At 49.7% G+C, this 14,682-nt stretch overlaps 1 protein-coding gene across 2 annotated transcripts in view; it reads right to left on the bottom strand.

Annotated features, from left to right (window-relative positions):
- Window positions 1–14,682, bottom strand: part of CCNI (cyclin I) — a 32,964-nt gene continuing 18,282 nt past the window's right edge. For both annotated transcript variants that reach the window (XM_064450682.1, XM_064450681.1), the window contains 5 exons: window positions 7,431–7,565; window positions 3,684–3,758; window positions 3,381–3,521; window positions 2,330–2,560; window positions 1–1,685 (listed from right to left, as the gene is read on the bottom strand). In XM_064450682.1, the coding sequence (XP_064306752.1) occupies window positions 1,227–1,685; window positions 2,330–2,560; window positions 3,381–3,521; window positions 3,684–3,758; window positions 7,431–7,565 (1,041 nt within the window). In that variant the 3' untranslated portion in view covers window positions 1–1,226. The remainder of the gene's footprint in view (window positions 1,686–2,329; window positions 2,561–3,380; window positions 3,522–3,683; window positions 3,759–7,430; window positions 7,566–14,682) is intronic.

Raw genomic sequence — 14,682 nt, 5'->3', positions numbered from 1 at the left:
TCCAGGACAACTTTCTTTATTGCTACCAGAAGGCTTTCATCAGTACAATGGCTCCAAATACGATACCTTCCTCAGGGCTGTGGAGAGAGCTTACAATTGGGACAGGTCATTCTGAGAAACAGAGGTGTAACATTTAAGAGATGAGTTTTTAAAGGTTTTACTCTTGGTTAGAAGTTACATGAAGACAGAACTTTAGGGTTTAGGGTCTTTTGGTTTTGTGGCTGGTAATTACACACCTTTTCAAACCTCAGGCATACGTAGCTGCCCCAGCACCACCTGGGGCAGTGCTGTCGCACGCTAAGCTTATAAACACAGGGGAGAAGTACAGGAATTTAAGGTTTACACTTGACACAGGGCGTCAAGTGTTGGTGAAAATCCACACAGTGCAACATCTCTTGGTGCAAAGGAGAAAAAATACCGTTTTTGTTCAAGTGATACAAAATCTATTAACTGCTTTCTGTGTTTGAAAACACAAACTGTTTTTAACTTGGAGAAGTCTCCATGTAAGGTACAGAGCACGGTGGCCGCTGCCCTAGTGTTGCTCTAGAGCACCTTCACACTCCTGTGGATATTACTGAAGTGTGGAGCAGCTTCTGAGTGTTGGTTTGGGTTTTTTTCCTGACTCACCTTTTATTTAAATCCAGTTTTTAAATATTATCACATTTAAACACCAAAGTGCTAACAAAACAAAAAGGTCTTTTTCTTTAGAAAGGAAAAAGAAAGGTGTCGTGAAGGTCAGGTCGTACAGGACATCATGCACAAGACATGCTGAGAACTAAAGGAGGAGCAAGCAGAAAGAGGGGAGCAGATGGAGATGGGATCAGAGAGGTGGTAGTCGGCTGGGAAACCTGGAACAACTCTGCACGACTGGTGTGAGCTTTGGGGCATGGAGAATGGGTTACAATACACAGGAGCAGAAAAACAGTGGAACTGTCAACACTAGAAAGAAACAAATTTTTGCTACTTTTTTTGTTTGGTTTTTGGGTCTTTTTTTAGATTTTTATACTTTTTTGTGTTTTTAAGTGCTTAAATAGTGGAACTATAATTAGCCGCACAAGAAAAAAATTCAAAAAAGGGTTGGGATATTTTTTTTCTGGTTTTTTTGGCTCCCTTCAGTTCAGCCTGACAAGGTATGGCCCCTTCTCCCCCCCACTGAGAATGCAGGATGCCAGGTCCTGCCTGGTTTCTGGAGCAGCTGTGGTGCAGCGGGTGGTACGTGCTCACAGCTACATAACAGACACTGGCTGCAGAGGCGGACAAGGGGAAACGCTGCCCTCCTGCCTCGAGACATCAGCGCCGCACACAGAGCCCATGTTTTCAAGAGCCACTACCTCTGGAGCAATGTCTTCATTGTAGAGACGCTTGATGCCATCGTAGAAGTCGTCCACTTCCATCTCTTCCACTTTACGCTTGGCAGAGGCTTGCTTGCAACCGCTGGGAGCTGGCAGACGCTGGTAGAGCGCGGCTGTACCTGTGACTGGCACTTCTGGCCTGCCGTTGTCCTTGGAGAAACCCGGCCCTGGGACAGAGGAGGGCTGGCATTTGAACGCTCCTCTGTTACAGGTCACCAGGGTATGCTGGAGGGGACTGTAGACATATACAGAATTGGGCAGCAGAGAAGACTGCAGGGTGGAAAGGTGATGTGCCACGAGCTCCCGGCAGTGGATCAGCTGCGAGCTATCCATCTGGAGTGGGAAGACAAGCAAAGGCACTGGCATTGCGGGATTACTGCCATGGAGGAGAGGCTGTCAGCCAGGGCAGGGCTAGGGCTCTGAGCCCACTGACCACCTGTGTGCCAGTGATATGCTGGATGCAGGAGAAAGTAAGGGATAAACGGACCAAAAATACCACTGATGTGACAAGATATGGACCCCTGCTCCTTCTTACTCCTCATGGGATGGGGGGCAGAGAAACTTGTCACATATTAGAAGTCTCCCTGCCTGTTTTTAGCAGCCTGAGTGTTTGTCTTTCTGGGACTTGTCAGACCACCCCCTATGCTTAGAATGAACAGCTGAGAGGCTCACAAACCTTCCTCCCCAGAGGGTTATTTCCTCCCTGGTGCAGAGAGCGCCCATACGCGTCCGGGCGCGCAGCCCTTCCGGGTCACCTGCTGGATGCGGTCAAGATAAAGCCCTTGCAGAGCTGTCCCACCCGTCCCTTCAGGCTGAAGCACAACCATCCTTGCAAAAGCGTCACTGCAGGCAGAGATCAGCAGCTATGGATCTGAAGGCCCCGGTTGGCTTGGATCAGTGGAGTACCGAGCAAGACGCAGCCTTCTGCGGCCCCCACACCCTCCCCGCTGCAATGTGTGGTGCCAGCACCTCCTCACCTGTGCCTTCTGGAGCAGCTCGATGATGAGAGCCAGCCAGTCGGGGAGCAGCTTCTCCAGCTCCAGGCTGACGATGGCCAGCGCCAGCATGGAGCCCTTGAACTGCAGCAGCTGGTAACAGGCCATGCAGTGCAGCAGCTGCTTGGTGAGCGCCGCCACGTGCTGAGAGGGACTCAGCTTGGGCAGGATGGTCAGTAGCTGAGGCCTGTTGGATACTGCAACTGCGTGGAACTGGGGGGGGAAACAAGCACATGAGGCAGCTGGTGTCACCCACAGGCAACCCCACAAGCAAAGCCAGGTCAGACTTCCATGAACCGCATGCAATGTGTTTTTGGCTCACAAGGATCCTCCAGCTTAAGGCAATTGACACACTATGGAAAAAAAACCCATGCATTGAACCCACCAACAGCTTGGTGCAGCTTTTCTGGTGGGGCCTGCTGTCATATCTGTCACCTGCCTGGGGACCAGGCTTCTCAAGGCTCTGCAGAAGGCTGTCCCCTTCCACCCTTTGCTCTCAACGACACGGGTTTGGCAGTTCAGGTGGCCTAGACAAAAACTGCTCCTTCTCAAGCAAGCAGAGAGGATGAAATTAAGTGGAGGACCTCAGGTCATTTTCTTCACCTTTGTTTTATCTTATATATGAATCTGGTTCTCTGGCCGTGCCTTTCTGTAGCGAGCACGCCCATTGCCCAGCATCAGTGCTTTCTCCATGGCTGTGCTTTGTTTTTGTGCTGCCTGGCATTGGGCTTTGAGCAAACCCCCCAGCAATTAAGACTTAGAGGCAGCGTTTCAGGAGCTGTGAGTCTTAGTGTGTGGTTTAACATGCCTCAACATAGGTCCGATGGCAGGCCCGTGTTTTGGAAATTGCGCCCAAAGTGTCACAAGTCCCCTCGGAAATGCTCTGGCAACGCTTTTTCTTACAGAAACCACTTGTACGGAGGAATTACAAACACATCCTGAGGCCTTCGCGCCCCTGCAAGCAGAGTTTTTGTCTAGGTACCTTAATTACCCTGACAGACACCAGAAAGAATGCAAATAGCCCCTTGCTTACAATATGAAGGAAATCCAGTGGCGTTGCCATGTGAAGATCCCAGTTCAGTTTATCCAGGATAATCTTCTCCATTCTGCGAATTTCAGCTGGAGAACAACCACAAAAGCTATCCCGAGCCAACACCTTCAGTACTGGAATCCTCTGCAAAAGCCAGCGCAAAACAGAAAAGAGAAACCCAATCATTATAGAAATCACATAGAACACTTTGTTCCTGTCCTGGCAAGCGTCAGCCACCATATGCAAGCAAAGGCAGGACTGGAAAAGTATATATTCAGACAATGCTAAGAACAGAAAAAGAATTACCTCATCTTCCTCAATGGTCTTTGCAGCAAGGAAGAAGCAGCTGATTGCAATACAGTTCAGGTACTTCGGACGGGCCTGTGGTACAGAGCAGAGAAGTCTCTGTGTGAACATCATACAGAAATGATGCATAATCCTTTCTGGTTGGGCATCCTGAGCCCCAGGGTCTCGGCTGTCCCTGTGACGCGTTCTGGATCAGCAGGCTGACCTCCGGCTACGCCACGGCGGTGGCAAGCCATGCCAAGCCAAAATCCATAGTCCATGACGTAAGGCAGAACAGCAATCTGCCAGCCCCGTGATCGTAACTGGCACCTGCTGATGTGCAGTGCTGGAGTGGAAAGAGCTCGTTTTTAGGCAGTGCAGTAGAAACAGGAAGGAGAAAATGAGAAGGGTCAGACTGTCACCTGTGAAAAAGCCATGGTCGCTCCACCTGCTGCAGCAGAGCTCTGCTGCTAGTGCTGCTGGGGGTCAGACACGGCATAGGGAGGGAAAGAAGAGAATTTGAAAACTCTGTCCTTGCTTAGGGAAGTAAAAAACACCCATCCAAGTCATCGCTCCTGCAATTTCACACACTAGTTCACAAAACTGGCCCAGGGATTATCGAGGGAGAGCTGGTCTCTCTTACAGCAAGGAGTTGTTACAGGCACGGTAAGTAAAATTTGGAGGGGAAAGGGGTGATTTTTTTTCATGCGCATCAAAAACTCCTCTTCTGTGCCCTGGCTGTGGGCGCGAGGGGGGAAGCTGGATGCTTGGGCTGTAAGCGTGCAGATAGTCCCCATGGTGGACCAAACTAAGCACACACTGAATACAGCTCATCAGCTGGACTTCTTGCTTAGTCTTTGTCAGTTTGACTGTCTGACAAAGGACTTCGCTTCCAACATCAGCGTAAAAACCCCAGGATGTGGCCACCTGCTCCTTAGTCTACTGGCGACTGGTCCTCTTCTGTCCACCTCAGGAGACGCTGAAAGCAAAGGTAAGGGAAAATCCTGCACCGAATGGGAATATCTACTTACAGCCTCAACTGCTGCCACGGTTTAGTCTAACTAGGTTAATTTTAGCAGATGTAACAGAGCTATGGGCTGGCTGAAGGGCGAGATGCTGCATGTTATGCTTGGGCGATGGGCTGTCAAGAAATCCAGAGAGCTGTATCCAGAAAGCAACAAGCAAAGACCCCAGGATTGTGTCCAAATTCAAGATCTTTACCTACATTCAGTCTCAGTTAGTTAGGAAGGACCATGCTACGCCTAGAGTTTTGGCTTTCTAGTGCCAAACTTAAATACACGTAGAGAATCTACACTAGGGGGTTGGGGTGTGTGCACACATGTCTGCTCAGGTGTTGCTGAAAGCAAAGAGAAGAACTTCCCCTAGGGCAAGAGTGGAATGTGTTCTTGACCACACCGGCAGGTTCAAAGAAAATTGTCAAGTTAGCACTGAATAACGTACAGCCAAGAGGGACGTCTTGTGTGTCGTGTTCGGGGGAAAGCAGGTGCCTACACCAGGTTCCTACCATCCGGGAAGCTCATTCTCCCCTTTATTTTTAACAACAATTTTGTCTCCTTTTTTTCCCCTCAAGTGCATTCCCTTTAGAGACTAACCTGGAAGGAACAACAGTGTGTTTTGCCAGCGCGTTAAAACCCAGTCACCCATTGTGGGCTCCTGCAGGAGCGTTCACCTCCCTTGCTGGTTCCTCATGTGTGGGCAAGCGCTGCTGAGATTGGCTGTAAACCCGGCTCTGGTGAGGGTTAACGAGGGGTGTTCAGCGAGCTCGGCCAAGCGCTGCTGGCTGGGCCCCCACAGCACGCCTGGGAAGCAGCCTTAGGGGCAGCCAGTCCCAGCAATTTCTAAGTGTGTTCACGGCAAAGGCAAGGGACTAGTCGTCTTCGTAATAAAATCCCACACGGGAGCGCCTGGTAAAAAGCCAGGAGCAGAGCTGCATCAGAGGAATGACGGCTTGATGGGAGAGGAAAACTGGGTGAGGGAGCACAAAGCCCTGAGCTGTTTGGACAATGCTCACCCAGACAAAACACTTTTCCGTGTTCCCGCTCGCTGCCTCAAGCCCTCAGCGGACTCCTTACTCATGTTCTCATACTTTCTTTGCAGACTCCCTGGCTGCTGCAAATTACTGAAAGAAACACTGTACTTGAGGGCACAAGCTGTTGAGGGATTTCAATCTCTTTCCCATCTCAGTATTTCACTCAGTCAGCTACTGTAAGATCTTAAAAATCAAAACTTGCATGGCTTGTAATTAAAACATCATCAATATTTATTAATATTGGAAGGGTATGTGGATGGGTGATGTCACTTGCAGCCTACCACACTAAGTCGCGTTGAAATGTAAGCGCACAGGCTGAGAGTGCATTCTTCTGTTAGGTCTCCTAAGCTGTATCGCTTACCAAGCAGTGTTGGTGATGAGATTAGACACGCATGTGGATGAGGCTGCAGATTAGCTGAGCACGGAATGTAACTGAGCAAATATGGGGAGAGATAAGGTTACCCTAAGCCTGACTTCACAACTCAAGGCCAAGGATTTTGGGTTAACCCACAGTTTGTTCAGTCGTTCGTGTGTGTGCAAAGCGTGGCCCAAGGACGGCGCACCTCACTTGGTTCTGTGGTCGACTTGGAGGGACAGAGAGCAGCAGATCCCAGTTGCAGGTAGCCCAAATGCTGATTTTTTAACTCACCTTTTTTTAAACACTTTCTATGGCCTAATAACAGTCTTAAAAGCAAACGGTCATACGTGTTCTCTGTTCAGTGCGGTAGGGGTGGGCAGCCTGTCACTTTGGCCTGTGTCCATGCTTGCTTGCCCCTCTCCCCTTCACATCTGTCTGACCTGACATCAGCCTTAAGCTCTTAGTCTGCCAGGCTCGCTGTAGAGCAGGGTAGCAGTGAACTACTCCCCAAAAGCTATCAAATCTGGCCATCTTCTGCATTTTTTTTCCCTCATTCCCCTGCACTAGCACATGTGCCAGGCCCAAACTTGTCCTCAAACATTTGTTTCCTCCAGCTAGTTCACTGCTAGCAGGTGCTTCCAGCAATTCTAGGTGGTACAAGTGAGATTAAACATAGTTATAACACCAGAGAAATTAAGAGAAGAGCAGGGACTTTCCCTGACTGTTCTGTCAGAGGATACTGGGCCTAGGTGTGTAACTCGGGGCTAGCAGGCATTTCCCTTAGCTTTATGAGTCAGTTTAGGTCAAGGTAAAGACTGTTCTCGCTTTATCTAAAGCATAACCTCTATGCAGCCTCTTTTTGTGACTACTTAAAGAACAGGTACCGTGCTGAGGCAAATCCAACATTCAAACTAGGTTAAGAGCGAGCACGTAGCTGAAGAGGAAGGGTGCTTGTTTTGTCTTAAGTCAATATAGATTTAAACTAATGAGCTGCGCTGCATGAAGGAAATGGGCAGAACCAAGGGAAGAGGGCAAATATTCTTGGCAGGTCTAAGCACTGGGCCAGCTCTCTGAGAACTGTGTGTTCTCAGAAAAGCAATGGCTGCTTTCACTGGGTGAAAAATGACTACGGAAAGAACCTACCCCCAAGACCCTGGTGGCAGCGTGTGCTGCCGGTTCCGCAACCCAAAATGAAGCTCCTGGAGCAGGGCAGGTACCAACCTATACATCTGTGAGAAAGGAAAGAGGGTGTGAGAGCAGAGGGGGAAAGTGTTCCTGTACAGCCACACCACCAGCACTGTACACAGAAATAGCAGAGTGGTATGAATTTATTTTGGTATATGTATCTGTAAATATTTACCTTTACTGTAGCTAAAAACCTGTCCAAAAGGCTGATGGCCAGGGCGAGTGTTTCTGGATAAAGGTGGAACTGGTATTTGAGCTTGGCCAGCCACTGAATGACCTCATCCCTCTGCTTTGGAGAAATGGCTACATCCTGTTGGAGAGAAAAACAAACTATTCTTATACACAGGCTGAGCAATTCAGAAAAGATGAAACCTTTTACCTCTGCAGGAGTTATTCAGCACGGAAACAAAGCCTCCTTTGGAAAGGGGGGAGATCGAGCCAGCCTGAATCACCACTTTGTTCTTGCAGTTACTTACCCCATCCTAAGAACTCTGCTCTGGAAAAGACAATTCCCCCTACAGCACCCTCAGACATCACTCAAATTTCACTGTACATCGGGGAAAAGGGGAAGGATGTCTTATCCTGTCAGTACTTGAGAAACTATATTTTCTGCTGTAGCTCTAAAAGATTATTTTTTTGACCTCCTTAGAACCTTGCAGGGACACAGAAATGCCCAGCTTGAACAAAACCAGACTTGCTCTGGGAGGCGGGCAGGTGCGCAGCTCCTGACAGACAGAAGACGGCGGCCTGAGGTGGTGTTTTGAGAGGAAGGGTTTATTTTTTCTTCAAATTATAGGGCTTTTTTTTTTTTTTAGCTCAGTATATGTTAAAGAGAACTCTAAACAGCTTACAAAAGCAGTACAGTTAACTGTGAATTGAGGTAAAACAGGTCTGATTTAATCCGAAAAAGTTTGGGTGTTTTGTGTGTTTTTTTTTTTTTAATTGGGGTTGTTTTTAACTCTTTGGCCCAAGTCACCACTATTGATCTGTTTGGCTAGTAGCTGAACTTCCCCCACTCATACAGCTCAGTCATTGACATAATGTTTCTTTCCGAGTTTCTTCAAACCTATTTACAGCTTTTCTAGAGCCTTTTAATTCAACCAAGTGCATGCCTGCTCTTACTGCAATGAGGATTATTTGGGGTGATTAGCAAAGTTGTGCTGAGATATGAAATGAAACAGATTTCTTCAGCTGCCCTCAGGGTCCTTGGGCTCAGGCTACTGCGGAGATGATTTGAGAGAAACAGAATGTGATGCTGGCTCACCAGTTACTGTGGAAAAGCAAGCTCAGGGCTTGTACAAACATCGCTGCTGGGCTGGGTTTTAGCTGTCCTTCCAGCCATAACAGGGCCGGGGGAAGCAGCAGAATTTTAGAAAACAGAACCACACAACTACTCCAGGCTCCATCTCTCACCAAAGAACCGACCGTGTGCCTTACAGAGCCAGTAATGTGCTTTGTTGGAGCCTGTTCCCTCTCCTGCCTTGGAGGCAGGAATGTGGGTGCAAGAGTGTTGTAGGCAGAACCATAATGACACCAGTTTCGCACCTTATGCTATGACATCTTTACTATGTGTTTAACTTCCCTATGGGTGCCGGGCTCCACCTTCACCACTGAGGGGGACAGTGGGGTGGGGAAGGGGGAAGGGCTCGAGCCCTGGGGCTGAATTCTGCCCTCTGCAACAGTGGGCACACAGCAGCTTTGTGCTGGTCAGATGTGCGTCTTGCCAACATATGGCCTCCCTGTTCCCTTAGAAAAAGTGCAACAGCGCTGGTGCTACTGTGGCAGGTATCTAGTCTAAAGACAGGGGGCTGGGCAAGCCAAAGCTTTCTCTTCCAGCTGGGCTAATAAAGTAATACCACCTCTGCCTGCAAAATGTGCCTTCTGTTCTATATCAGGTGCTCCCCTGAGGAGGACAAAGTCCTGCCTTGTTTTCTCTCCTGGAGCCCTGATGGTGCAAAGGCGTCAGCAAGACTGCGTGTCTGACCCAGGTGGGGCTCTGCTCTCAGCTGGGACCTCTGGATGCTGCTTGGCTATAGTGTGGCTTTTTAAAAAGCCCCTACCGTTGTGCAGAGAAAATTAGTTTCCTCAATTCCAAGAAATAATGATTCTTTATAAAAATCGTTATTGCAGTTTAAGGGTGAAATCTGAGCCCCACCAGGGGCAGGACACCTGCTGTCTGCAACGCGTTGCACTCGTTCCAGAAATGCTAGCCCAACGTGTGCTGAGAGTATAATGAATGCACCACACAGCGGTAAGGAGTTTATTAAATGCTCTGCTAAAAACATCTTTTGGACAGCGGGATAGGGGCTTAGAATGCACCTGGGGAGAAAAATGGGCAATGCTGTTATTTATTGCCTTTCTTTATACTTCTGCAGCAAAGTGAGGCCTGCGCAGCTCAACCTAAGGGGAGGAGTGATAGTTAAGATGGAGGTCCTTATTGCTTTATTTGTTTGCACTTGTTTTTAATTGGAAGGAGACAAAGCCATACACAAGGGCTTATAACACAACCGGGTTTGGACGATATTGTGGACTTAAAAGGTTTCAGGCAGCTTAAAGGATTATTTTGGAAATGCAGGGTGAATCCAGCAGGTAAGGTCACCTGCTAAAAGCCAACCTGAAATCACCCCATCATGCCAAAATAAACTTGACTTTAGAAACCTGCCTGTGACTCTTAAATCACCATCCTGGTCCTGCCACAGCAGCTTTACCAGTGAAGCCAGCAGGTGCGGCCTGGGGCCCCTGGCTGGTGAGGGGAGAGCTGTGCCATCAGTGCAGCATCGAGGGGCTGAGAGCCCCTGTCTCCCCCCCGCGATGCAACATCTGCTCTATAGCAGGGGGAGAAAAGGGCTGCTGTTGCTCTCTGTGTTGGGGAGGCAGGGCCACACCTCTGCAGCATGCAGGGGCTCTTCCCCATCCCTTTCTGTTCCTGGCAAATCCCCTTCTTGTTAGATGCCGGCAGGAATGGGCATCAGCTTCAACAGCTCCTGTCCTGGCTCAGTGCTGTTCTCCCTGTGCCTGCCAAAGCAAAAGGTTAGGGCTTCTAAAGACAGCACAGCTGGGAAGGGTAAGATTTTCTTTCTGTGCTGCCTCTCAGTCCTCGCAAAATCTGGCCCTTCATCTTCTCAATCTCTGTGGGCTGCCTGAGGCTAAAAGGTGAAATTTCAGACCCAGGAGTTGGCTTTAAATGGCAGGGAAGTAGCATAAAGGACAGCAACTGCAGGCTCGGACCCTGGTTAAGAACTGTCCTTCCTCTGTGAAAAATAATTATTTTGTATCTAAGGAAGATACAAAACAAAAACAAAACCAGCCTGCACACAGAGCACTGTGCTGCTTTAACGTAAGGAATAACTGCCAAGTGAACTCACATCTAGGTAAGTGCGCAGCAGAAGTAAGGCTTCAGAATAAAATGTGGCTTCCTAAGAACGAGCTGGGGAAGCAAAGCAGAGGAGGTGAAATTCCAGCTCTTTTCTGCATAGCAAAACGTTTGCCTACTCTGGTCTCTAACTGCAGATAAAGGAGCACAAGGGTGAGGGGAAAATCCCCTCAGGCAGAGAGCTGGCGGATTTAAACCTACTCCCACTGGCACTGAGACTGTTCCTGATGGAGCATTTTAATAGGGAGGCAGAAGGACTATAAGCCGGTCCCACCACACCCGTAGACCTTACTGCTACTTCCCAGCAGGGCGAGGAGCTTCCACGCTGCCGTATCGGTCTTGATCCCTCTCCCTCGAAGGTGTGCCCGTGTCATCCCAGCAATGCAACTAACAGATGCAGCACTGTAAAATTAACTAAGCAGCGAGCTCGCTGTTCCCTAGTTGTATAAGAATAAAAGCAAAAACGAGACACTACAGTGGCTGAAAGTAAGAAAATGCCTTCGGGCTGGAAAGCAAAAGTTCCTCTTTGCTGCAGAGGTACTTTCCCACAGACGTCGCCTCCTGCCGCCCGCCGCATCAGTGCATGGCCAGCCCTTTGTTTTGTCGCTGCAAATCCACCATTGCGGAACCAAACCCCCAGCCGGGGTGGATGAGCACGATAGCCTAGCGTGACGGCTGTAAGTCAGGAAAAGAAATCCAGGCCCAGCAGCAGCAGGTTGCTCTGAGACAGACCTACAACCGCCCTTGGGACTGACAGACAATCCGACTCCTCTGGCTGGTGCTTTCCCCCGCCCCTCTTTTTTTGGAGGGGAGACCAGATCAGAGCAAGGCATGAGCTACAGAGCTGGTTGCCCATCCTGGCACCAAAGACTAGCAGATGTGCGCATGGGTCCTGTCATCAAAAAAGTGGGAGCGCTCCTAGCTCTTCGCCGCACTCACCGCCAGGATGAGGCACCGACGGAGCCGCGGACCTGCTTGTCCCGTGCGACTGCGGGTGCCCAGGACCCCCGGCTGCGGCGCGGGGACCGCAGTACCTGCCCCCTCCCACGCCAGCCATCGCAGAGCGAGCCCGCGCAGGTGCCTGAGTGCTTCCCTCTGGATGGGCACCCCTGCAGATAGTTGCGGGAGGCACTGCTTGGCTCGCCTGCAGCAGGAAGCCAGCTGCACGAAGCAGGAGGGATCTCAGAACTGGTTTGCTCTGCAGGAAGCACAGGCAGGGCTCTTGCAAAAGTGCATGACGAGAGTTTTACCGAGAGTGAAGAGATGTGGTGCTGCTGCCGCCGCTGCCTTAGGGTAACTTCTACGAGCTGCCCTGCAGTTACAGCCGGTTACCCACAGCTATCTCTTCATCTGCCCTGTGCTCGGGGCCGGCAGTGACGTGGAACGTGCGGCAGGCTGAATGCTCCCGCGGAGCACGAGGTTAACTGCTGCTCTTGCACAGCGCTCCTTTCCTCCCGCTCCGTCCTCCTTACCCCTGCTTAGCACCTCTATAAAATAACACAAGAGGTTTCTGCAGCTCTCCTCCCGTCTTCCACCTGTGGAGCACACAAACACCTCCATCCATCGGGAGGGCGGCGGGAGGGATGGACAGAACACCACACACGAGCCCTGCCGGTATGGGCGCAAAACAAGATGCCCGAGGAACACGACAGGCCTATCACAATATCAAAGCTATTCCAAATCCACATGTGAGCCACCGACCCGTATTTTCTTTTCCAAATGGAAGACGGGATGCTAATTCCCACCTTTTCAGAGCACAACAGCATGTGTAAACCCATCAGTTTTGCTTCGGCACTAACACAAATAACCCACCCCGCAGAACTACGGAGCTAACGGAATGTGTCTGGGACGCAAACAGGGAAGCGGAGGGATGTCCCCTTCTCTCTCTTCCTTGTGTAAACTGGGGGTACATCACATTGACCTGCTGCCTGCCTTTATTCGCTGGATTCCTTATCAAGCCATAGCCGGTCTGTCACTCTATCTATGAACACACCTTTAAATGCCGTCAGCGAACAGGAAGCTTCTGCGAAGGATTCCTGACAGGTATTTTACGTACCGCGACACGAGGCCAGACAACATGCCGGGACCGCAGGTGACGACACCGGATAATGAAACGGTAGCGCCGCGCTCACCGTGTCCGTCAGTTTGCCACTCTAAAGCGAGCAACCGCAGAGGTCGGTAATTCCGCCCAAGGGAGGGAATACAGCGCCCCGTACAAAACACTCACACCCAAGGCCTCCAGCCTCTCTGATGGTGAACGCCTTATTTGTCCGCTTCCCGAATCGCTACCCCAAACCCCATTTCTTAGGCGGTCTGTCAGAAAGCTACCTGTGAGGCCTTGGCGATGGTGAGAGGCACACAGTGGTGGTGTTCTGCTTCCCGTTTACCGACAGCCGAATCGCCTTGTTACCGTCCCTGACCCGGCTACCCTGCCGTGGGGCCCGCCGCACCCTCACGGTGTGAGACAGGAGGCCCGGAGGCTGTGACTCGGGAGGGCGAGCACAGTACAAATCATCTCTAAGAATACCTTGAGACTTTTGGAAAATGCAGTCTACATGAAAATATTATCTGAGAAGTCAAACATAACTCAATTTTACTGCTGCCTAATCTAGGAAAAACACCTTACCTGGTCTTTTTTTTTCATTAGTGTCTGCTATCCCAGACAGAGATGTTTTGCTCTTTCCCCTATTTGTTTCTGCCTAGTCCCGCTGTGGGCTCCTCACGGAGCAAGCAGGTGACCTCTATCAGGACTGGGAGGCTTCTGAAAAGGACAGCTGTAGGCACCGCAGCCAAACCGGCCCTTCCTTGGGTCTCAGGAGCGCTCGTTTTACACCAGAGCGACTCCCAGCTGATGCCCACTGGGTTGCTTCGTGCTTGTACCAGCTGGGAACTAGAGGTGCTCCCTGATACCTTTCAGAAGCGGCGTTTTGCAGGGTTTGCCTACGGTTTAGCGGCGCAGCGGGGATCTCGGGCAGCACAGCCTCTGCCATCTGCACGACAACGTGCTCAAACACTGGGGAGAGAGATTACTGCTCGGCAGAGCAGAAGAGCTGGATGCATTAACCTCACAATGTTTTACAGAAATGGCACGTCAGTCTCCGATTTGCCCGCAGGATAGAACAGGCACCAGAAGGTTAAAAGACCGAGGCAAGGTCATGTGCTGAGACAGTGGAAAAACTGGAAATGAACTGAGGTCTCCTGATTCCCCAAGAGGTACAGAGATCAAACTAGGAGACAGAAGGAAAGAGCTACAACAGGCAAGAACAGAGAAATTACAGAAGTGACACTGTGTTTCTATAAGAAAATAAAAATAGAAATCTTGGCTTACACACCTCTCTGCTGCAAAGTTACTTGGTGACATGCAAAAATCAACCTTTGACCGGTCTTTACTGCTTGATTTCTCAAGCCTTAATCACATGAAAACTCCTGAATGTCATCTGCATATTGTATAACCCAAGAGAGGGTGGGGGGAAAGAAAAAGAGGGGCTGTGGGGGGAAAGGCCAAATACATTCAGAAGCACTAGGAGGGCTCCAGGCACAGCCCACCTATTTTTTCCAGGCTGCAAAGCCCCTGTGACAGCTGGCTTTGATATACTGCAAATACCCAGAGCCAGTGGCCTACATTTAAAGGAGGGAAACCAGAAGGAATAGATGTGCCAGTAGGGAATGTGAGTTTTCAGACAAAAAGTAAAAACGAAACAGAAAAATCACATACGTTATCAGGACCAAAGTCCCCAACAGATTCTGCATCCTGTACTAAAAATGTGAAGTCTTCCTGTTTCTGTAACTACGAGTTTCTTTTTTCCTTTCAGAGATCTCATCTCTGACACATATTTAGAAACTGGATTTGTTCTGGTTTTAAACATTAGCACCAAAAACATCTCCTAAAGAGCCAAAACTGGAAGTTTACTCCTGAAAAATAGTTACGGCGTACCTCCAGTCTGATAATTGCTTTTTTTTGTAGAGGCACTCACATTTTCACATTTGCAAACCAGACGACTTCATTAAAACCCTTTCTGTAGTCAGCCTGCCTTTGTAGGAAGGAATGGAAAGT

The sequence above is a fragment of the Phalacrocorax carbo genome, chromosome 4 (genome assembly GCF_963921805.1).
Source record: "Phalacrocorax carbo chromosome 4, bPhaCar2.1, whole genome shotgun sequence".
NCBI classification, from domain to species: domain Eukaryota; kingdom Metazoa; phylum Chordata; class Aves; order Suliformes; family Phalacrocoracidae; genus Phalacrocorax; species Phalacrocorax carbo.
Note: the sequence above shows the minus strand (reverse complement) of the source record. Positions and strands in the feature narration are given on the sequence as shown.